The sequence below is a fragment of the Gekko japonicus genome, unplaced genomic scaffold (assembly GCF_001447785.1).
Source record: "Gekko japonicus isolate JY-2015 unplaced genomic scaffold, Gekko_japonicus_V1.1 scaffold2470, whole genome shotgun sequence".
NCBI lineage: Eukaryota > Metazoa > Chordata > Lepidosauria > Squamata > Gekkonidae > Gekko > Gekko japonicus.
This window is the reverse complement of record NW_015164269.1, coordinates 14,116-38,100: the sequence shown is the minus strand read 5'-3', so window position 1 is coordinate 38,100 and position 23,985 is coordinate 14,116. Positions and strand designations below refer to the sequence as shown.

Below are 23,985 nucleotides of genomic sequence, written 5' to 3'. Positions count from 1 at the left end.
CTTTCAGTGCATGGCAATGACAGCTAGCTAGTTAGGGGTAGCAAGTTGGTCTTAGGTAGGCTCATAAACCTGCTTTCAGGGTCTGCAACTCAGAAAACTATGATGGTGCCTGTGTGCATGTGCAGAGTGGACGTTCTCTCCTTGTGGAGGAGCCACAATCAGGCCTTCGGACTTGAGTCAGGGGCTTCCAGGGCAGATGGTGGATATAGTAGCCAGATGGTGGAATGTGCCATCAGTTCACAGCCAATGTATGGCAACTCCATAGAGTTTCCAAGGAAGAGACCTTCAGAGGTGGTTGTGGACTAACTGTTGTGGACTAACCAGGGCTAACCCGGCTTAGCTTCCAAGAACTGACAAGACTGGGCTACCCTGGGCCATCCTGGTAAGGGTGTTTCATCCTCAGTGGGAGTTTTACTGCGATATAGACGGCTCTTACCCCAGCTGAATGAGCCATCTCTCTTGCCTGCCATGTGCTCTCCATTCTTGTTCTTGCCCTTTAATTGGGATGAAACAGTTCACATGATAGGTGTTTGTCACGGCTCAGCTGGGGTGTCACCTGACGCTGCCACCACTCTGGATTTAGGATCCCTTGAGAAGGCCCAGAGCACCCTCCCAAGACCTTCAGACCTCCCTTTTGGCCGAATAACAGGCAGAGTACAAGGAAAAGGTTTATTTTTACAGGAGGTCAGTCAAACAAGGTGCAGGAATAAATAACAGTAAGTGGGTGAAAAGAAAAGAAATCAAATGCCCTAACGCGTCTAAATATATACTGTCCCCCAGTTCTCTTCTTCCCTATTGGTCAAAATCGGCACCAGAACTTCACAAGGCCTTCTGGGGTTTGTAGGCCCAGCCTCCCCTACTGCTAGCCAGACTCCCTGGGCCTAGTAGACATCTGGTGGCACAGCCCATATCGTGACAGTGTTGTTTGGTACCTGGCAGGCGGCTAGCAGAGGAACGGGCTCAGCAAGAAGCTAAGGAACGGCTCCAGCAGCAGGTAGAGCTAGCCCGGCTGGAGGAGGAGCGACGGCGGAAAGAGGAGGAGCGTGTCCAGCGAGAGGAGCATGAAGCGCAGGAGCGGGCCAGGGCTGAGCAGGAAGAGCAGGAGCGGCTGCAGAAACAGGTGTGTTTGCTGGTGTGGAGGGAACAGAAGCACGGGCTGGTGGGAGGAGGACTGATGAGAGGTGGGTGTTTCTGTTATCGTGCAGTTAACAGCGTGCCAAGCCAAATGCGCCCACCAGGGATATTTAGTGCAGCACTGGGAGCACCTACTTGGGACCGCAAAGGGATGGGTTGATAAAGGGATGGAGGTCTTCTGGAATTACAACTGATCTCCTGTCTGCAGAGAACAGGTCTCCTGGAGGAAATGGCAACTTCTGAGAGCAGACACCTGTGGCATCACATCCCCACTGAACTCTCCCATCCCCAAGCACCATCCCCATATCTCCAGGAATTTCCTGAGCTGGAGCTGGCAACCTGATTTGTAGCGTTCCTTGTTAATGTCTGGAAGATAGGAAACAAGATGGGGTGTCACTGCCATCTAGTGGTGGAAATGGGTTCTGCTTTCTTGGATGGAAATTGTGCACATCTGCTTTTCCTACCAATTGAATAGAGATTTTTTTGCTGCAAAACTTTATTCCGGCATATCTGTTGATCCATGAAGGGGACACCTGTGAAAAGGACACCTGTGAAATGTAGGCCCTGATAACTACTCTAGTACAGGCTTCCCTGGAGCCACTAGGCCTCCCTAGAGCCTGTAGGCCACACTACTGTAGGCCTAGGATCATGACAGCAGGGGTCCCAAGCAGTGCTCCCTCTAAGCTGTGGAGTCTCATGAGCAAAAATTCTACATTGTGAGCTACTGGCATTAAAGTTGTGAGCAAGCAATTTGGCTACTGCATAAATTAGTTTGCTCTGGAACCATCATCCTTCCTGAGCTAAGACAAAAATGTGTGAGCCGGAGACTAAAAAAACTGTGAGCTAGCTCACACTAACTCAGCTTAGAGGGAACACTGGACTCCCAAATGTGGTGCCCATGGATACCATAGTGCCCACCAACACTTTTCCTGGTGCCCAAGTGTTTTCAGGAAGTGAGTGGGGCCAAGTAGGGCTTTTGCCCAGCAAGGCTTCCAATTGACTTGGAGATTTGATTGGCTGTACAGATTTTTTTTAAATAATACCTTGTAGCAGCTGCCACCACAGCACAAGGACCCACACTATATGTCTGAGGTTAAGCTGTGGCAATCATTTTTGGCTGGCTTCGCCTCCCACAGCAGCCATTTTGTGGCAGCCATTTTGTGGCTGTGCCCACCATGCTGAGTCAGAATGCCAAATGTACTCGCAGGTACAAAAAGGTTGGGGACTCCTGGTTCATGGGGTTGCCGTGACTTTACTGCACACTTTACCTTAAAGGAATGGAGTTTTCCCAAAGTAGTCCATGAGTGAACTCACCAACCCTTCTAGCTGTGTGACTCGGAACAGGAGGGGGAAAGATCTGTAATGTTCAACCTCTAGGGTTTTGCTTGACAGGAGTGAGCTTTCTGCTGGAAGTAATGGGAAGAACAAGGATAGCACAATGTGAAAGCCAGTGTCCATCAAGGGGGTCTTGGGACTGATGTTGACCGGCTGCCCTCTTTTCCCTGGAGTCAGGGCTGGAATATCCCTCGGTCTCCTTGTTAGCTCTCATGTCACTTCTTGGCTGGCTCTGCCAGGGCTGGGTGTGCACCTTGATTCCAGCAGCAGAAGCATTAACCTCTCCTCCTGTTGGTTGCAGAGGGAGGAAGCTGAAGCCCGGGCGCGAGAGGAGGCAGAGCGCCAGCGGGTGGAGCGCGAGAAGCATTTCCAGCGGGAGGAGCAAGAGAGGCTTGAGCGGAAGAAGGTAAACTGGCCAGGTCATCCTGATATATGAGGAATCTGGAGTTGGCAGTTAAACTGGGAAAGTCCAGGATGAGTTTTTATTGGGTGGATAGCAAAATAAGTGTGTAGAAAAGCCCAAGAGAAAAAATTATTTTTAAAAAACTGGCATGGTCTCCACTTCAGCATAATTTCTGTAGAAAAGTGACATCGGGTAGCTCAAGTAATTGCTCAAAACTTGGGTTTTGCCATAGATTTTTTGACAATTCCTAGAACTACCCAATATCACGACATAGAAGATGATGTGCCCCCCCCCCCCCCGGGTCCCCCCTTCCCACCCTCCCAATGGTTGCAAGGCATATAGCTTGGTATAATTCCACTACCCACATACCTTGGATTTATACCACTTCTGATTGTCATGGCTTCTCCCAGGGCATCCTGGGAAATGTATTTTGAGGAAGTCCTGAGAAATCTGTTAGAGATCCTTGGCCTCTCTTTCTCTGCCCACTCCTGGGTTGCTAGGTCCCTTTGTCACGCCGGCAGGGGGATTTGGGGGCATTCCCAGGGTGAGCATGAATGTTGCACAATGTGCTGATGCCACCTGGAAGTGACATCAGCCTGTCAGGGGCAACGCTCTGCTTTTTAGGCACAACTCTATGGTAAAAACACTTCCAGGTGATGTCAGTGTGTTCCACACGGCATCAGGGTGGGGGGGGAATTTCCTCCCACCGGCCTGCTCGCCGGTGGTGAGCAAGAGCCCACAAAAGCCCTGTGCCCCCACCTGTGGAATGGTATCCCTACCCCACTCCCTTTACCTGAACTGAAATCCCAAGGATTCCCAGTGAAGAGAGATAATTAATAGTAAGTAGACAATGCCCAGAGAGAAGCAGAACAAGGATGATGATCTCCGCAGAATTACTTGCTGTTTACAACTATTGAGGTCCTGAACTTCATCTGGCAAGTGTAATTTGATAACGACAAAATACTCCAAAGGTTAGGACTTGATAGACCCCCAGTTATTACTCCTGGGTATCTTAAACTTGTACCAATTGTACATGGTGTGTCCTTTAGACATGGCAATTTTCCTTCTCCCAAAGCATTTACAGAAACATATCTGTCTATACTTTAACAGCACACAAAATTTAATAAAGTTATCTAAGTGCAGAATACAAAAATTGAAGGTCCAAAAGTAATCTTATTTTAACAAAGTTTCCAGGTAATGCTTTCGTTTCCAAGGTCTTCATCAGAGGACCAATTATAACTGTATAAAACATTAATTCAATAGTTACAAAAGGTTACAAAAAGAGTTATAAATATTTTTACATTTTTAATATTTATAATATTTTTAACATTTTTTAAAAAATTAGCAAGGATTTTCAACATCTATCAGTTTTTAATTTTACAATTTTTATAAATTTTATAAATTTTGTACACAGTGTTTTACCTGCACAATTGTTTTCTTTCCTAAAGTCTGTCAAGACTAGTCAAGTAAGGTTGGAAAATCTATAACAAGGATCATAAGGATTATGCTGGAAAATCAGTGCTCTAAATGGAGTGGTACACCTACTGGCCCTATTCTGGCTACAGCCCAGAGTGTTACCAGAATTTGCGCCCTTTCTTTTCTTTTTTATGCCTCCCGTAGGGGATTTTTTATTGCATTATCTATAAACTACAACAAAATTTGGGAGGGGGGTCTACAAACTATAGGAGAAGGTAAAGAAAACCCACTAAAAACCCAAGAGATGGTTGTCATGCACACTGCTTAACAAGTTAGCTTTTAACTCCATGTTCGATTCAAGTCCATTGAATGTGGTCATCTAGTAATCAATTTAAACTAAGATAAAAGTTTAAATATCACTGCTTCTGACTTCTTAAAAAGCAAAGTAAGAAATAATTATAACAATACATTGTGATTTCAGAGTGCAATAACATCTCATTTTTTATACTTTTTCTTTCTCAAATGATAGCTTGTCTTCGAGGCTGCTGCCCCCAATTTAGAGTCTGGGTCCTCATCTGAAGATGCCACTGCTCCCTCTTCTTCACTTTCTCTGTTGCTGTCCTCTTCCTCCATTTCTACTTCTCCTGCGGGACAACTATGTTGATGCAAAAATTAATGTGCCTTTTCAACAGAGTCGATTTTTTCTTTCTTGTCCATAAATTTAAAGATTGCGCCTTCGGGTACAATCCATCTGTAGGGGATGTTGTTCTTCTGTAGAAATAATACCAAGTCTCTATATTTTCTTCTTTTCCTTCTTATTTCAAACAGGATGTCCTTCAACACTTTTATTTCTTTGTCTTTGATTTTCAAGGTAGATCTATTTATCGCTTTGAGGATTTGATCTCTCACTTGTCTTCTGGAGAATCTTATTATAACTTCCCCTGGCAGATTATTCTTTCTTGTAAATTCTGGATACGACCTATAGATCGTATCAATTTCGCTTTGCAGTATATCCGTTTTTATATCTGCCATAGGGCCTAATAGATCACACATAGTCTGTTTCAGATTCTCGCCCTTTTCTTCCGGAACACCTTGAAATCTTAAGACATAGCTTGCTCTCTCCATTTGCAGCTGTAACACATGAGACTCCTCCATCAGTCTCTTTTTTTCCATCGCCTGCAGTTGTTTTTTAAGCTTCTTAGTATTGGCATCCACCTCTTTCACTTCTTGTTCCGTTTTTTCTGTTTTTTTGGCTATCTCAGTTAATTGGGTTTGCTGTGCATTGAACTTTTGATGCAGTGCCGTGACTTGTTCCAGCAGAGGGTGCAGTGCTTCCATCAGCATCTTTTGCAGCTCTGTAGTTGTGTCCTGTCTAGGCACAGAACTCACTGGGCTGGCAGTTCCGGCAAGAAGCTTAGGTTTCACATGCTTGTCTTTCTCATCCTTCCTCATGGGAGCCATGTTTGGGAAATTGTTTACTTTTTGTAAAAAGTTATCACATACTCTTATATCAGTCTGGTAAGTTCTTAAATGCTTTTTATTTCCGTCCATCTTGCTTCATTAGCCCACCCCCCTTTTTGTAATAGCTCAAAGTTCGCTTAGTTTTTTTTAGCAGGGAAGAGTTCCCTCCCCCCCCTCACTTTCAAAGGGGAGGTTTTCGGCTCAATCTTCTGTGTTTTTCGCTTAAACGTTAACTCACATTTCAACGATAAATCCGCTTTCATTTTCAATTCACTCAGCCACCAAATGCTTTTTCCGGTGTGCGATTTCTAATTCCCATTCGGGACGCTCCGCAGCAGGACCTTCGGGGCATGGAGAAGCCCCCCTTCGCTGGCAGGGTCGGCAGAAGAAGAGCTCTCTAGCACCCCATGGCTGGGAGCCCAACATGAGGGCTCCGGGGGTGGTGCGGACCGTCGTGCCCCCTCCCAACCGCGGGCTCTGGCGGTCGTCTCCCGGAGCTCCGGGAGAAAGCGGCCGCCATGGCGAACACCATGCAATAAATATTATAAGGCATATCTCAGAGTGAAGGTCAGGTAAGCGTAACTTCATAATTTTTGGAGCTTCTTCAATTTTTGCATTCTGCACTTAGATAACTTTATTAAATTTTGTGTGCTGTTAAAGTATAGACAGATATGTTTGTGTAAATACTTTGAGTATTATTATAGCGTCACACAGAGCTTTGTTTCTTTTCTGCTCTTCAAGTTGGCAGCTGTGGTTCTTTCAAGTTTTCTTCTCCCTGCAGCGGCTGGAGGAGATCATGAAGAGGACGCGGAAAGCAGATGGAGCTGATGCCAAAGTGAGTGGTCCCCACCCCATCTCATCATTATTCTCTTCCTGTAGCGCAGCATCCACAAAAGATGTAGTGGTGACTTGCGCTGATGTCGAATGTTTTGATGTGGTGGAAGACATTTTGGTGCCCCTCCTCACCAATTATCACAGGGCACAAACCATCCTAGTGTTCATGCACAACTTCCATATGTTTTGTGGGGCATACTTGCAGGTGGGTTGGGCCCTGGGATCAGGTTTGCCAGTCTCCCACGCTGCTTAACCTTATTGGTACCCAAAATTCAATTTGAGGTAACAGCTTTATCTTGCCTCGTGGTAACGTTGCGCCTCAGAGATTTTGGCAGCTCTCCAAGGCAGGGGTCCTTCCTCTTTCTCAAGAGCAGGCTAGGCTATGCCTGAGCTCCCTCATACATTAGTACCCAACCTGCTTACTCCCTGGCCTCTGGGAGTGGTTGCCAGGCAGGTCAAATGTACTTACAGGTGGCTTGTGTTTTTCACAGAAGAAGGAAGACAAGAAAATGGTGAATGGGAAGAAAGGGAAACAAGAGGCCGGACTCAGTATAGGTAAGAGTTGCCTCCATCACATCTGGTTGCTCTTTGCAGCAGCTGCAATAACCTTTGAAACAAAACCAGGACTGACTGAGAAATCCAAGTCCCTCTTTGGCAGAAGAGGCCAGCATGGTATAGTGGTTAAGAGTGTCTGGCTAGGATCTGGGAAGCCCCAATTTTGTCATGGAAGCTTGCTGGGCGACCTTGGGCCAGACACACACTCTCAGCGTAGCCTACCCCACAGGGTCGTTGTGAGGACTAAGTGGAGGAGGGGAGAATGATTTTGTAAACTGCTCTTGAGTTCCCATTGAGGGGGGAAGCAGATTGTAAACATCTACATCAGGGGTGTCGAAGTCAATTGTTACAAGGGCCGGATCTGACATGAATGGGACTTTGTCAGGCCAGGCCATGTGTGTCATAAAATGTAATGCCAGGCACCATAGATATAAACTTTATAAAGGATGCAGACAAACACAAAGACATTATTTTTTTTACTTAAAACACAAACATGCTTAAAAGCCTGGTCCTTTTAACTGGAGATACCACAGAAGAAACCTGGGACTCTCTGCATGCCAAGCAGCAGATGTTGCCACCCAGATAATGGGAGTGGGGAATAAGAGTGGAAGATACTAAAGAGTGGGGGGGGGGGAGAGCAAGGAGAGCCAGGAAGAGGAGGAGGAGGTAGCAGGAGGAAATGAGTGGAGCAGGGTGAGAGGGAACAAAGTGGAATCACAGGGGGATGCAGACAGTGTGAGTGGGGGGAGCAAGGGAGCAGATTCAGTGGAAATAACCCCCCCCATCTACCATCCAACTAGAGAAGCCCAGCACTGAAACAAGGGCCAAGGCTAAGCCAAGTCCCACAGCATGCTACACTGGAAACAAAAGCAAGGGAGCAGATTCAGTGGAAATCCCCCCCCCCCATCCACCTCCATCCTTATGGAAACCAAGATACTTAAAGCCAAATCAGCTTTGCAATTCTAACTAGAGACCCCCACCCACCCCCTGCTGCCCCCACATGAGCCCCTCTGGTCTCTACCTGGACTTGGAGTCCTGCAGGCTGCACACCGGTGGAGGGAGGAATGGAAACTGGAAATGCAGCAGCACAAAAACGAGGGGGTAATTCTAATCTACAAACCCCAGCCAGCCAGCCCCACAGAGGATACTCCTCCAAGACTGGCGGCTGCTGCTGAGCTGCTGAAGGTGGCAGAAGCTGGGCTGCGCTGCCGGGTCCGACGGTCCAATGGAGGAGGAGCTATGGCCCAGGGCTGTGCAGGACAGGCAGAAAGGCTCACATGCTCTCTGCTGCTGTAGTTTGCAAGGAGGAGGAAGTGGCAGCGTGGCTTAGCTAAGCTTGTATTTGGCGGGCTGTTTGCTTAGAGCCCGCCCACTGTTCCAAAAGCCCAGTGAGAGGCAGGGTAAGGCAGCCAATGGTCCATGGTCAGGGCCGGGACTCAGGCTCCGCTCCTCTTTCTGTTTTGTCCCCTCGTCCTGCTCTTCTCCTGAGTCCTGACTGTGTGACGTGGTGCTCGATCGGGGGGGCGGGGCAGCTGAGGATCGGGGGAGGGTCCCATTAACATTGCAGGGGGGCCAGGCCCTGCGGGCCCCGCACTAGCTACGGGCCTGCCAGCCAATGTTAAAACATGATGAATTTCAGTTGCAAAATAGGCACCTTATAACTGAAACAGAAAATTGGGGGCGGGGGTTTTGAACCAAAGCCAGTTGCCTAACCACCACCCCATTGCTCAAGTTGGGGGCCACAGAGAGGAGGGGATAAGGGGGGAGGGTCCAGGTTGAACAGAATGTCAGGTTCCACAGCCAGCAATCGAGTACACACTTATCAGAAAGGTTATACTTTATTGCAGATCTATAGATGCATTAACAAAGTCACTGTTAAGAATGGCATCGCCCCTACAAGCATAATGGGATATAGGGTATTCGTATGCACACACACACACACACCCTTAGGCCAATTAGCCACATTCCCGTGCATGGGAGAAGGAGCCCCAGGCCGTTAGAGCCGAAGCTGAGAACCGAAAGCGCTCCCACGGTTCCCTGAAGTCCAAACAACTCACACCACCTGCAAGGCCATAGATAAGCAAGCGTTACAGAAGCAAAGAAAGAATGCAGCGATACTTGAGACACCCCCAACCCTTATGACAGCATAGCTGACATTCTGCCCTCTCAAAAATCAGCTTCTCCCGTCCACCCCGGGAGGCCCCCCCGGTCATTCCGGGAGATTTCCCGGTTTGTCCGGGAAGTCGTTATGGAACTTCCGCAGCAACCGAGGGGCCCGAATAGGTTGTGCTGAATCCAAGGTCCCCTAGGATAGCTGCCTGGCTTTGGCTGCTGCCCTGGATGCAGAAGTCTTCCAGGGCACCTGACAGCCCCCTTTCCTGTGTTCCCAGATGGTGAGAAGCGGCCTGGAAGCCTCCCCAAGGAAGAAGAGCTGCCCGAGATGCAGGCCTCAAGCCCTGCTGGTCGCAAAGTGCTGCCTCCCGAAGGAACACAACACAGGTACCATGTCTGTGAGAGGCAGCATACTCTGAATTGGGGTGTGTGTGATCCAAATGGTACTGGGGTAGCATGGTTGCACTTTGTCAGGTCCCCCTTCCACGCCACTAACATAATGTAGGAATGCACAAATCATGTGGGGTAGGAGATCGTGCAGCAAGGATCCTCAGAGGCTAGAGAGTTGTGTGTGTGTGTGTGTGGGGGGGAGATCTGAGTTGCCACTCTTCCCACAGGGATCCTACAGCCTTGTTCTGGTGTAAATGGAATGGTGTCATAAAATGGGGGGGGGGGCAAGAGTGCCCCCAACAAATACTGTAACTCAACTTGCTTTGAGTCTCAGCCCTTGCAAAGGATCGGCTCCCTTGTTTTAGCCAGTTCACACTGTCTCCTTGGGACAGAGCAAGATTAGCCTGAGTTTCTCCTGAAGGTGGGGCGTAAGCTAAAGGCCTTTGGCCTACAGGATGTCTCCATCAGCCCTTTCCTGACATGTATTAAGATGTGGGGCTCTTGTGTTTCCATGATCCTTGCTGATGCTCTGGAGAATGGCAGCCAGACTGTTCCTATAAGCAGCAGAATCTGCCCATAGATGATGGAAGGGTGCTGGGATGGGCTTCAAATGCCAGTGAGATGAGTCCTTCTGCTGAGAGCTTATGGGCAGATACAGAAGCTGCAGTACAGATGAAGATGAGTTAGTCTGTCTGTAGCGAGAGAAAAGAGTAAGAGTCCAATAGCACCTTAGAGACTAACAACATTTATGGCAGGGTATTATCTGAATGGTATGTATCTGCAGCTGAAGAAGTGAGCAGTGACCCACAAAAGCTCATACCCTACCACAAATTTTGGTAGTCTTTAAGGTTTGGTGTAGTGGTTAATCTGGGAGACTCTAATCTGGGAGAACCGGGTTTGATTTCCCACTCCTCCACTTGCACCTGGCTGGATGACCTTGGGCAAGCCGTAGTTCTGATAAGAGCTGTTTTTGAAAAAGAGCAGTTTCTGTCAAGAGCTCTCTCAGCCCCACCTGCCTCACAAGGTGTCTGTTGTGGGGAGCGGAAGGGAAAGGAGTTTGTAAGCCGCTCTGAGACACCTTTGGGTAGTGATGGGCGGGGTATAAATCCAATCTCTTCTTCTTCTTCTACTGCAGTACAGAGGTTATCTAGTAATTTTTCAAGGCATATGGAGTAGGAAAAGTGAGTTTTCAACTTAACATTTATTTAAAATACTTATTTACCCTCCTTTGTCCTGGGCATCCCAAGAGCCAAGGCTAGTTTCAGATGGATAAAGCATATCCTCTCATAAAGATGGAGAAAGTCATAGCAGGATATTTACAGGGCAATCTCAAGCAAAGTTAAACCTTTGCAAGTCCATTCAGTGGATTTAGAAGGGTGTCACTCAGCTTAGGACGGGACTGTTAATGACAAACACAGGAGACTGATTTTCTCTCGTTTGGGAAGAAGACAGCAGGGTCTTCTTATGCCCTTTTCCCCAGAACTGTGTGGGGTTATAAGCAAGCACAGAATTTCATGTTGGGTACAGACTTCAGTCCCCCCCCCCCACACTTGTCCTTAAAAAAAACAAGTTACCAGTCCCTGTGGTTGCAGACAGGCTTGAACATTGTGTATGTATCTGTGTGGAGCAGATTTTGAGTAGTCAGGAGAACTTTGCATAGCTCTTTGCTCTACCCTACGTGCAAATGAGACCCAGCATGGTGTAGAGCTTAGAATGCTGGACTAGGAACTGGGAGAACCAGGATTGAATCCCGTTTGCCCTGGAAGCTTGGGCCAGTCACACACTCTCAGCCTAACCTACCTCACGGGGTTGTTGTGAAGATAAAATGGAGGAAAGGAGAATTATGTTAGCCACCTTGCGTTCCTATTGGGGAGAAAGGTGGGGTATAAATGAGGTCAACAAATAAATAAAGGTGGCAAATGTATGATACCATCACTGATGAAGAACATTAAATTGCCATGCAGTGGTTTCACACACAGCCTCACATTCTCCTTCCTTAGATTCAGGCCTGAGAAGATTCATGGAGGATAAGTCTATCAGTGGCTACTGGCCACGGTGACTGAGGGGAACCTCCACATTCAGAGCCAGGAGGCAACATCAGGGGAAGGTGTCAGCCTCCATGTCCCGTTGTTGGCCCTCCAGAGAAACTGGTTGGCCATTGTGTGATAGCAAAATACAAGGGGGAGCAGTATGACAATGTCAAAACATGAAAGAAATACTGCAACAGTGCATATAATGAAAGATGTTATAATGCGATGTATAATCACTTCATGATGTTTATTCTTTTCACAACAGGACGTCAACAGACGGTCAATGAAGGACGAACTTCCCCAGAGCCACCGCTCGTTTCGAACTCTCCCTTTCACACAACGGTCTCAGTTCCGAATCCATACATCACGAGACCTTTAGTAATAAACTCTTTCCAGTTCAATCAAAATTTCAAAAGCTCTTGGCAACAGAATGAATAAGTCAGGCGAACAAGATTGAACTGGAAAGAGTTTATTACTAAAGGTCTCGTGATGTATGGATTCGGAACTGAGACCGTTGTGTGAAAGGGAGAGTTCGAAACGAGCGGTGGCTCTGGGGAAGTTCGTCCTTCATTGACCGTATGTTGACGTCCTGTTGTGAAAAGAATAAACATCATGAAGTGATTATACATCGCATTATAACATCTTTCATTATATGCACTGTTGCAGTATTTCTTTCATGTTTTGGCCATTGTGTGAGACAGAATGCTGGACTAGATGGACTGTTGGTTTGATCCAGCAGGGCTGTTGTTATGTTCTTAAGTCTGAAATCCAGAGCTCTCATCTGTGGCTGACATGACCATGTGACCCTTTCCCCCACTTCTCCCCTGCAGCTCCCCTGTGATCCCTGCTCTCTCCCTGGTGAACGGTCTGCAGACCGGAAAGCATGAGAACGAGTTTTCCTCCACCAAGGAGCCCAGTGGCCGGGAGCACTCCACAAGCCCCGGATTGGGCATGGCCGGAGAGGCCATTCTGCCTTTTGCCAACAAGGAGCCTTTCCTCACCAAGGCCCCGCAGGTCACAGGTAAGATACTGTCCCATGTCCATCCCAAGACCTGAACACAAAGCATGAGCTCGGTTGCTGAGCTGTAGTCCCCTCCTGTCTGACCAGGGAGTTGTATGGCAGGCAATGGGACTAGTTTCTGGGGGTCATCCGATTCCTACAGGAGGATGCTGGTCTATCATGCTGGTATTCTGGCCTGAACACAGGCAGGTCCCTCTGATCAGGAGTCCCAGGAGTACAAGAACTGGTGCTCCAGGCTCAAGCTCCGTTTACTTGTTTTATTTACTTAGTGTATTGTTTCCAGTCCAGAAAAAAGACAGACGAGGGAAAACATGATAGACGTTTATAAAATTATACATAGGGTGGAGAAAAAGTGGATGGAGGGAGGATTTTCCCTCTGTTTCCTAGAATACTAGAACTCAGTCATCCAATGAGGTTAGTGGGCAATCGATTCAGAATGGACAAAAGGACTTTGTTGCTTAACAAATAAAGTTACGCTTTGGAATTCACTGCCGGTGGACACAGACATGGCTGTGAGCACAGATGGCTTTAAAAGGGGGTTATGGAGGGGAGGCCCCATCAATGGCTACCAGCCATGGTGAAGAAAAGGGATTTCCATATCCAGAGGCAGTGAACCTCTGAATACCTGTGTGTTACGAGGCAGTGTTAGGGGGGAGGTCTTGGCCTCTGTGCCCCCACTGTGTGAGACAGGATGCTGGGCTAGATGGACCACTAGTCCGATCCAGCAGGGCTCTTCTTGTGTTCTTACCTGCCATTCTTGGTGAGACTTGAGACAAATTACTGACTAAAACCAGAGCTATTTTTGGGCAGGAACGCACAGGAATGGAGTTCCGGCTGGCTCCCAAGTTTGCCACGCCCAGGAGGAACTCATTAGCATAATAGGCCACACCCAACAGCAGAAACTCATTAGGATTAGGGGTGTGTGGCCTAACATGCAAAGGAGTTCCTGCTACAAAAAAAAGCCCTGGGTTTTGACAACAAACAAGGTAAACAGAATAAGAAGCAAAAGGTGGGTGTGGCTGGATGACCACACTTCTGGTAACATGTGGGGGCGGCCTAATGTGCTAATGAGCTGTGCTGTCAGGGGGGTGGCCCAATATGCTAATGAGTTCCTGCTGTTGGGTGTGGCCTGTTATGCTAATGAGTTCCTGCTGGGCTTTCTCTACAAAAAGAGCCCTGACTAAAACCATGCAATCAGAGCAACAGAGGACTACCATAAACTATGTAATACAAATTAGAGAGTAGTACACTAAAAACTGCCCTGACCTGGAAGACCCAAGCTAGTTCGATCTTGTCAGACCTTGGAAGCTAAGCAGGATCGGCCCTGGTTAGTCCTTGGATGGGAGACCACCAAGGAGGTACAGGGTAGCTGCGCAGAGGCAGGCGATGGCAAAACCACCTCTGTTCATCTCTTGCCTTGAAACTAAATGGAAATGCCTCGAAAGCCTGACAGCGTTGCCATAAATGGGCTGTGACTTGATGACGCTTTCAACGATCATACCAAAAACCTTACAAACAGTATAACTGTCAGATCTTGGGTCCAAGTCCTCTCGCAACTCTCTCGAGGTAGCAAGATTTGTTTATTGAGAGTTGCAGGTCATCCAAGCACATACAGAGTTCGTGTTGGAACTGTCGGGCCCAGGCTAGGGCCAAACCTGGTTCCCCAAGTGCCCAGTCATCCATTCTCATATGGCCCGCCAAAGCTTCAAGCTCAAACCCATGGCTCGTTATATTATCTATGCTGCAAGGCTACAAGCTCTAGGCCAGCAAAGCAAAGGTTCATACACTCACTCCCAAAGAATGCTCATAAACAAAAGCAGTGGGGAAAATCAGAGAGGAGGAAAGGAGTTAACTCTTGATGTAGCGGAACATGGAACACAACCCATGACAAGTGAGGCACGAGCTTGACAATAGTACAACAAACAATGAATGAGAACTGGAGAACAAAATCCAGAGAAACGGAAAAACAGTATAACGTAAGCAACGGACATCTGTAGGCCTGAATCGATTGGTCTTCTGCCTCAAAGGGCCCCTGAAGCAATTTCTCTGCAACGGTTTACCAGACGGATGATAGAGGGAAAAAATATAAATAGAAGGCGAAACCAGATGTCATTTCAGCAGTTCAGTTTTAAAATGCAATCTGGAAATTAACCAGAATTCTCCCTGTGAGTGGGCCCAGATGGGCCTCTTTAAGAAGTTGATTCTAAAGCTCACAGTGCCACCCAGGCCCATAGCCAGGATTTATGTGGGGGGGGGGGGGGGGGCTTTCAATTTCTCAGGGGACACCTCAGCCAAGCCATGAGCCTCCTCTGTGGGACAACACAGGCAAGAAGGTGGAAGGAAGCCACCCATGACTCCCGACGGGACAAGTGGCCGGCGGAATGCGACCCCCCCCCTCCCCTCCAGGGCTGTGATTGTTTCCTGGCACCATGCAGCGCGCAAAGGCAGCCTTGCCCTGAAAACCGCCCCTCTCTACTCCCAGCACCGCCGCCCTTTTGCACTGGCCAGAGCGTTGTTGGGGCGGAGCTCCGGGGAGGAAATTCTGCGCCTAATAATCCTTTGTGCACTTGTAACCCTTTGCGGGGTTGCAGGACTGCCTCCTCATCCCTGCTGTCCAGCCTCCCCACTCCAGTACGATAGGTGAGGGACTCCCTCTTCCTCCCCCCCCCCCCGGCCCCCCCCCCGGCCACGCTGCTCTTTCACATGCCCTTCCAGCCCCAAATTTGCCCTGGCTGGACCTCTTCCTTCCTCCTCCTCCTCATTCTTCCCGGCATCAGAAAGTGAAGTGGATCAGCTGCAAATAGCCCCGTCCGTCTTTGTTTCGATTGTATTACTTCCTGCTACCGGAATACACAAACGGGGTGTGTGGGCGGGGGGCGGGGGGAAGTTCCTTGTTCACAGAAATTGCTGAGAACCAAATTTAATTTTAAAAGGGGGGCTTCCCCAGCCTGGACTTCTCTCCCCTCAGCCGACTCACTTACTCTGTAGGTAGGCGGGAAGGGAAGGCGGTAGAGGAGCGCGCCGCTGCACTCATTGGCTTGAAGAGCTCCCAGCCAGCCACTTGCCCTGGCGGGTGGCACAGACGCCTCTCCCGCAGCCGTGGGGGAGGGCAAGGAGAAGCAGCGAAAAAGTCTTGGGGCCTTTGAAGAAAGTCGGGGGGCCCGCCCCCAAATGCCCCACTGTAGCTACGGGCCTGGTGCCACCACTAAGCGGAGCTTGCCATGAGCCCTGTGTGATCTTTGGTAATGAGCACTGATGGGGGCAGAGGCAAAGGCTTCTCGACTGATCTCCAAGAACAGGGAACCTCATATGAGTGACGATATTCCCACTGAGAAAACTGGCCTGGTCTGGCTTTTTGTTTTTTTAAGGCTAACACCTGAAATCAGTCATGGCCGGATTCTAGGCACAATCTCAGCCTAACTTCACAGTCTAGATGGGTTCTATCTGCACCCCTTCAAGCCTCTGATTGTTTTTATCTCTCTCTTTCTCTTCCAGAAGTTCTGTAAACAGTGATGCCCCCTCTCCCTCCCCCAAAGGACGGGTGCAACCATGTGCCAACCTGCAGGCTTAGATCTAACCGGACGATCAGCCAGATGCTCCCCAACCTACAAGGACCGAGGAGGCCTAGGGAGCCAGGCTGGCTAGGGATGGCCCAGCCCCACAGACTCTCTCTCTTCCTCTCTTTCTCTCCGTCTCTCGCTCTTTTCTTTGTTTTTATTCTTATTTTTAATATGCACCTTATCAGACTGATTCCCTACTCATATTTTATCCCACAAGACTATATAACCGCATAGGTATTTAACTGGTTGGGTACAAAAGGATGTGAATAATGTACATAAAAGCTCAGTGTTAACACGGATTGCGCCGGCAGTATCACTGGTGGGGTCTTGCTGCCCCCCCCCCAACATGTGTTTGCAGTAGATTCCTTTGGGACGACTTTTTTTTCTTCCAGATGCAGGCTGGGTCATAGCTGAGGGAGACAGGATCTTGGCGTTGGGCTGGGGTCCCTGTGTGTGTGTGTGTGTGTGTGTGTGTTACAGCCAGTGCAAAAGCAGGCAAGTCTGGAGCTGTCATTTAAACTCTTGGCCTTTGGTCTCAGCCAGGATACCTGGAGAGTTTTGTGTGTCCACGTGCACCATAAGCCACTCGACTGCCATTGTTCAACACACTGTGCTTTTATTGGGTGCTGCTCTTTTCTGCGTGCGTGTGTGTCTGCGTGTGTGATGGCTGGGACACGTCATGCTGGGTGTCATTGTGACAGTATTATACATCTGAACAACCACCTTTTATGGACAATAAAGATAACAAACGATTGTGGCTGTCTCTTCTTTTGGGCTGAACATTTGGAATGGAGATGTCCATTTCCTGCCTCTTGCCATCAGGCCCATTCTCACCATGATGTCAGTCGTACCCCCATCATTTGGAGCTGTGAAGTAGTTTTAATGCTTCCAGTCCCGGGAGAGTTGGGGCTAAAGCTGCCAACCTCCAGGCGGGGCCTGGAGATCTCCCAGAATTACCGTTGATCTCTAGACTACAGAGATCAGTGCCTCTGAAGAAATGACTGCTTTGGAGGGTGGGCTCTGTGGCACTGTATCTCACGGATGATCCCCCCCACGATTTATTAATTAAGTTATTCAACTATTTATAGTTTACCTTTCTCACTTGGACGCAAGGTGGATTACACAGAGAATGTCAATACAATTGACGGATGGGATATTTAATAAACAATGTAATGGGATTAGGGTGGTGGAGACAACCTAAAAACAGAAGCAAAGCGTAAGTCTTCACATGACCTATTAAATGATGCAAAAATCCATAGCAGGATCCTACTTTCAACAAGCTAAATACTGTAGTACAGGCCACAGTTCCTAATTTTTTTTTCCTAAGTAACTTTGTGAATTGTTCAGTACAGTGTAAGTCTATTGCCTGCCCAGAAAAGCTCTCTTGAATAATTCAGGTGGGTAGCCTTGTTGGTCTGAAGCAGCAGAACAAAGTTTGAGTCTGGGGCACACTTTAAGACCAATGAGGTTTTATCCTGGGTGTGGCAGAATGGGCCTGCTCCGGCCTGCATGCCCTGTTCCACCCTGCCCTCCAAGGTTTTCCCAACACCTGGAGAGGCTTTTCTTTCTCTCTCGGGTAATCACTGCCACCACCTGACCTTTGTAAGGAATTGCCCGCTGGGAGGGTCAGGACTCCCAGCTTCCCTTCCACGTTCTGAGGCCATGCTTCTGTGTCTCCCGATGCCCAACACCTGGTCACCACAGGGACTGTTTACTGCCTTATGCGCTTCTGGAGGAATAGCCACTTGCCAGCTGCCTGCCTTCCCCTGGTGCTCCTTTTAAAAGAGCAGGAGGTCTATGTGGTACAGAGAACCACTTACCAGCATCCAAAGTTATACAGTGTTTGTTAAAGAGAAAATGTTCACAAGCATATCTTTAGCACAGCACCAGATTCAGCAAGGGATTCAAAGGAGATGGGTAAAACGCAATTCCTCTGTCCCTTTCTCTATACATGCCCTATCAGATGTTAAAATATAGGACAGGCTCCTTAGCTTAGGATGTCATAGATCTCTAGAGATTTTTCACTACCTTGCAGCTTTTTCCAGCTCTTCAGGCCAGCACATGGTTAATGGCCACCACCTCCAGACCTCAGTTAAGAGTTCTGTCTGCTCTGATGGTCAGCACCAAAAGAGACCTTCCCTCTTGCTTCCAGTTTTATCTCCTCTCTATTCCCCACCCAGTAACCAGGTCAGGCCAGGTCAAAGAAGCTTTTCCTGGAGATCTCCAGGAATTCCTTCCTGAAGTCTCTTTTGTATTTAACATCTCCAAATTTCTGTTTCCTGCTTTTGGGGGGGGGGGAGCTTGACCATCCCATTGCCTAGATGTATTGGCATTTGTATGAAGGTGGGCTGAGGTAAGTCTGGAAAGCAACTGAACTGATTTCTTCCTCCCAAGCCTGTTCTCTGCCGAGAGAGAGAAAAAAAATACTTTTAAAACTCAGAGTGAAGGTTTTCCTCATTTCAAACCGCCAAAGAAAAAATGCATTTCTTCACACTCCATATAAGCTTTATTGTGCATGCACATGAAAGCTTACACCCAGAATAAAACTTTGTTTGTCTTAAAGATGCCACTGGACTCAAACTTTGAATAATTCAGTTTTGCATAGGACAAAGTTTGAGTCCAGTGGCCCCTTTAAGACCAGCAAAGTTTAATTCTGAGTATAAGCTTTCATTTACATGCACACTTCATCAGTTTTGCATAGTCTGCAGAACCAAATCTCCAGGGATTTTCCAACACTGAGTTGGCAACCCTAGTTGGGACCAGTGTTCCCTCTAAGCTGAGTTGGTGTGAGCTGGCTCACAGTTTTCTAGCCTCTGGCTCACACATTTTTGCCTTAGCTCAGAAAGGAGGGCTCCAGAGCAAACTGATTTATGCAGAAGCCAAACCGCTCGCTCACAACTTTAATGCCAGTAGCTCACAAAGCAGATTTTTTGCTCACAAGACTCCACAGCTTAGAGGGAACATTGGTTGGGACCAATCATAACTTTTGAATGTGAGGAATTCAGACATTAGAAAGATGGGTGGAGAAGATGCCCCTTGCACATAAAACATAAATATTTTCTATGAGAGGGATGAATGGCCACGTGAAAATAAGCATCCTTGAAATCTAAAGCAGCGAACCATAACTTTAATTGGAGAGACTGAAGGACAACTGGGAGAAACACTATTTGAAACTTTTTAACATATACAGAAGCTTGTTTAACTTTCTCAAATCCAAAATCAGTCTAAAACCACCATCCCTCTTGGACACCACAAAGTATCTGAGAAACAGCTAATCCCATGTTCAGGTGAAGGTGGCTGGACCAGGCCCTTGAGCAAAAGATCTTGCAGGGCCCCTCTCAAAGGCTGAAAGGAGGGAGTGTCCACTGGCGGGGGAGAGTTGCCAGAGGGTTTTTTCTTAAATTTGATCCTATATCCATGTTGGATGATAGCCAACACCCAAGAATCTTCCGTGATGTTGCCCCATTCAATGAAGAAGGGAGCCAGTCTGTCCAGAAAGAAAGACGGGCTAGCCAGCCCTCCCAAATCTAGTTAGAACATGGATTTCTGCCCTTGTTGGATATCTTTCGGACACTGCGACTGAGATGGCCCGTCTTGGATCCCGACATTCTATGCCGAGACTGTGTCTGATGCTGAAAGGAACTCTGGGAAGTGTAACGGTGAGTGTGTAACTGGAGTACCTTGGGGGTTGTTGTAGTAGAGGAGGCTGAGTCCGACAGCAAGGCCTGTGTTGCTGAGGGACTTGAATAGTTACACCCACAGATTTGGCTGTCTGCTTCTTTTAATCTGAGCCAGTGTCATTGTCTTTGTAGAGAACTGGAAGCTCTCAAAAGGCAAATCCTCAACTTTAGCTCTAGTCTCAGGTGGTAGGGCAGTTGATCTTAACCAGGGATGTCAGTGTAGGGTTACAGTAGAAGCTATGGCACATGTAGAACAATCACCAACATGTCTGCTTCCATTCATTTGCTGTTTCAGAAGTCTCACACCTTTTGTATGCAGGACCACAGGTACTTTTTAGCTTCAGGTAGCAGATCAAGGTAGGCTGTTATGCAATCCCACAAAAAGCATTGATATGTTGCCAATAGCTTGGTAGCTGGCTATGTGCATATTGAGAGCAGCAGAGAAGTAGAAACATCAACCAATAGCGCCAAGCTTATGACCTTTCTCTGTTGGGGCAGAATGAGACCACTTAGGAGCATTGGGTGGGGCCTCCTCAGTCACGAAGGAGAAGGGTGCAGGATGAATAAACAAGAATGGGCTATTTTCCAGCTTTATCGTGTACATGTTTTCTATCCTTCATGATGTAGGAGGGATGGAAGATGGCTTCTCGCACACAGCCACGGCCAGATCCAAACTGGGAAGGCAACCAAAGCAGGAGCCTCAGAGTAAAGATAATTCAAAATTTTACTTTTAGGTTTAGGATTGGAGGATCTCACATCCATAGCGAGGGATCTGGCCATTCAGAACATTTATTCAGAGTAGAGGCGCAAGTCCTCATTTGGTGAGCTGCTGGAGTATCCCCTATAGCCTCATCTGGGGACAGGTCTGTCGGAAACTCAGAGCCGAGGTCAGAAGATGGGGTGTCATCCTTCAAATCCGAGCCCTGCAGTGACTGGGGAGTGGGCTGAGGCAGGGTTGGAGCAGCATGGGGCTTCTTCAGAACCGAGGGAAGGTCAGACTGAGCCAATGGTACTTCTCCCTTGGAACGGTAGTCCTCCAGTTCCTGCAGGTGAGGGGAAGGAGTATGGAGGGAGGCAAGATGGTATGGCCCTTCTCTTCCACTACGGTCAGATCCATCAGAGGTGCTAGAATCAAAGCGCTCGATTCCTGATCCATATCCTCTGATGTCTTGGAAGTCTTATGTGAATGCTTAGACTTGGATTTCTTTAGAGGTAGTTCCAACACCACTGACTTGAGGCCGGAACTGTTGATCGGGACCGACAGGTAGGATTGGACGGTGGGGCCAAATGGAACAAAGAGGTTGATTCTGGCTGTGAAGACCACTCCCACATGGCTTTGCTGCTGGGGTGTCAGGTGGTTAAGGCTTTCCCCCAAAGGACTGCCTTAAGACAAAAAATCCCTATCCAAACAGGCTCTGGAGGTGAAAAGCTGAAAATGGTGACAAGCCCCTACGTTGTGTGATTCCCCCAGGCACAAAAGCACAGAGAATGTTTATCCATCTGTGTCATCTTCATGCCACATTTGTCACACTTCTTGAAGGGGGATCCTTGGGCCACCAGGAAAATGAGAAAAGTCATAGAGAATGAGAAAGAAGAGCTTTGCAGAAAGACATCTTCTCCAAGTGGCAGGAAAGAAGGAACTGAGGGAAATGGCGCCTCTCCCCTAGGTGTGCTATTTTTGGCAGGAAAAAGGAGAGGGGCCCCCCTTCCAGTTTGCTACAGCTAGAAAGTTTTTCTCTGTGGCTGGCCTGTGCATGGGCAGTCCCAATGTGGGACTGCACAGAAGACTGAAAATAAATACAAAGTTTCACGCACAGCCTAAGAAAAATGTACAGTAAAAATCCCGCTGACATCCAGAAGAGCTATGAATTGATTAGATAAACCAGGTACTGCACAGAGCAGGTAACGAAAATCCAGTCAAGGTGCTTTGCATAGAGAAAAAAATGGACTCGAGCAATCCTGTACAAACATGCTGCTTTGTTCTATGGTCATCATTCGGTCAAGATAGTTTCAGGTGGGTAGCCATGACGGTCTGCAGTAGAAGAGCAAGATTCAAGTCCAGTGGTACCCTAGAGACTGACAAGATCTGAGCCAGGGCACAAGTTTTGGAGAGTTAAAACTCCCTTCATCAGATGGCCTATATCCGACAAAGGAAGCTTTGATGCTTTAAAGCTTAAATCCTGGAAATTTTGTTCGTCTTTAAGGTTCAACTGGACTCAGATCTTACTATTCTGTCGAGAGAAAGCCCAGGAGGTATTTTTCTTTTAAGAATTCGTCTCAAGAAGAGTCCCCCCCCCCCTCCTATAGGTAATTCTAGTATCCACACGTGTGCAAGCTGTATATCAGCCCTAGCATGAAAAATCTGCAAAAATATTACATGTATTTGCAGGGCTTTTTTGTAGAAAACCCCCAGCAGGAACTCATTAGAATAATAGGCCACACCCAACAGCAAACGCTCATTAGCATATTAGACTACACCCTTGACAACACAGCTCATTATCATATTAAGCCATACCCCCATGCCTTCCCTTGGGGACCCCCCCCCTTGAAGGGAAGGGAAGGCAGTTTAAATGCCGCCCCGATCCTTCCAGGGGGCCCCTGGCCTGCCCGCCTTGGAGTCGGGGGGGGGGGGGGAGGTGTCACTCCCAGGCCTTCCCTCTGTAGCCACGCACGCAGAGGTTTCGGCTGTAGTGGGCGTGCCCAACGCTGAAGCCAACCAGAACTCCGTTCCTGTGCGTTGACAGGCCCCAGGGTGGAATGACAGCCCCTGGGGGTAGCAGAAGTGTTCTGGGACTGGAATGACTGGCCCCAGAGTGGAATGACAGCCCCTGGGGTTGGCAGGAGTGGGGACTGGAATGACTGGCCCCAGAGTGGAATGACAGCCCCTGGGGTTGGCAGGAGTGTTCTGGGAGTGGAAGGACAGGCCCCGTAGTGGGATGACAACCCCTGGAGGTAGCAGGAGTATTCTGGGACTGGAATGACAGGCCCCAGATTGGAATGACACTCTCTGCGGGTAGCAGGAGTGTTCTGGGACTGGAATGACAGGCCCCAGGGTAGAATGACAGCCCCTGGGGGTAGCAGGTGTATTCTGACAGTGGAATGACAGGCCCCAGGGTGGAATGACAGCCCTTGGGGGTAGCAGGAGTGTTCTGGGACTGGAATGACAAGCCCGAGGGTGGAATGACACCCCTGGGGGTAGAGGATGTGTTCTGAGGGTGGAATAACAGGCCCTGGGGTTAGGAATGAGTGCCCTGGGACTGGAAAGGCAGGCCCCAGAGTGAAATTACAGCCTCAAGGGATAGTAGTGTTCTACGACTGGAATGACAAGCCCCAGAGTGGAATGACAGCCCCTGGGCATAGCACCACTATTCTCGGAATGGAATGACAGGTCTAAGAGTGGAATGGTAGCCCCGGGGATTAGCAGGAGTATTCTGGGAATGGAATAGCCAGCTCCAGAGTGGAATGACAGCCCAGGTGGGTAGGAGATGTGTCCTGGGACTGTAATGATAGCCCTGGCATTCCACTCACAGAACACTCCTGCTACCCCCGGGAGCAGTCATTCCATGCTGGGGCCTGTCATTCCAGTCCCAGGACACTCCTCCTACTCCAAGGAGCTGTCATTCCACCCTAGGGCCTGCCATTCCACTCTCAGGACATGTCTTCTACCCCTAGGGGCTGTCATTCCACTCTGGGGCCCATCATTCCGGTCCCAGGACCCATCTCCTACCCCCAGGGGCCATCATTCCACTCTGGGACCTGTCATTCCAGTCCCAGAACACTCCTGCTACCCCCAGGGGCTGTCATTCCACCCTGGGCCTGTCATTTCACTGTCCTCCATAGCACCACTTGCTAGTAAAAATCCCTGGTTTCAATTTTGCTACATGGTGTCATGCGTTACTGATCTTGGAGTCGTGGTAGATAACTCACTGAAGATGTCAACTCATTCTGCAACTGCAATAAAAAAGGCAAATGCTGTGCTGGGGATTATTAGGAAGGGGACTGAAAACAAATCAGCCAGTATCATAATGGCCCAGTATAAATCTACGGTGCAGCC

General features: G+C 48.4%; 1 protein-coding gene across 1 annotated transcript in view; it reads left to right on the top strand.

The window, feature by feature from the left end:
- Window positions 1-16,995, top strand: part of LOC107108310 (MAP7 domain-containing protein 1-like) — a 69,233-nt gene extending 52,238 nt beyond the window's left edge. Inside the window, exons 12-18 of the mRNA XM_015408728.1 lie at window positions 940-1,120; window positions 2,771-2,875; window positions 6,531-6,584; window positions 7,075-7,138; window positions 9,529-9,637; window positions 12,501-12,691; window positions 16,187-16,995. Of these exons, the coding sequence (XP_015264214.1) occupies window positions 940-1,120; window positions 2,771-2,875; window positions 6,531-6,584; window positions 7,075-7,138; window positions 9,529-9,637; window positions 12,501-12,691; window positions 16,187-16,197 (715 nt within the window). The 3' untranslated portion in view covers window positions 16,198-16,995. The remainder of the gene's footprint in view (window positions 1-939; window positions 1,121-2,770; window positions 2,876-6,530; window positions 6,585-7,074; window positions 7,139-9,528; window positions 9,638-12,500; window positions 12,692-16,186) is intronic.
- The last annotated feature ends 6,990 nt before the right edge of the window (window positions 16,996-23,985 follow it).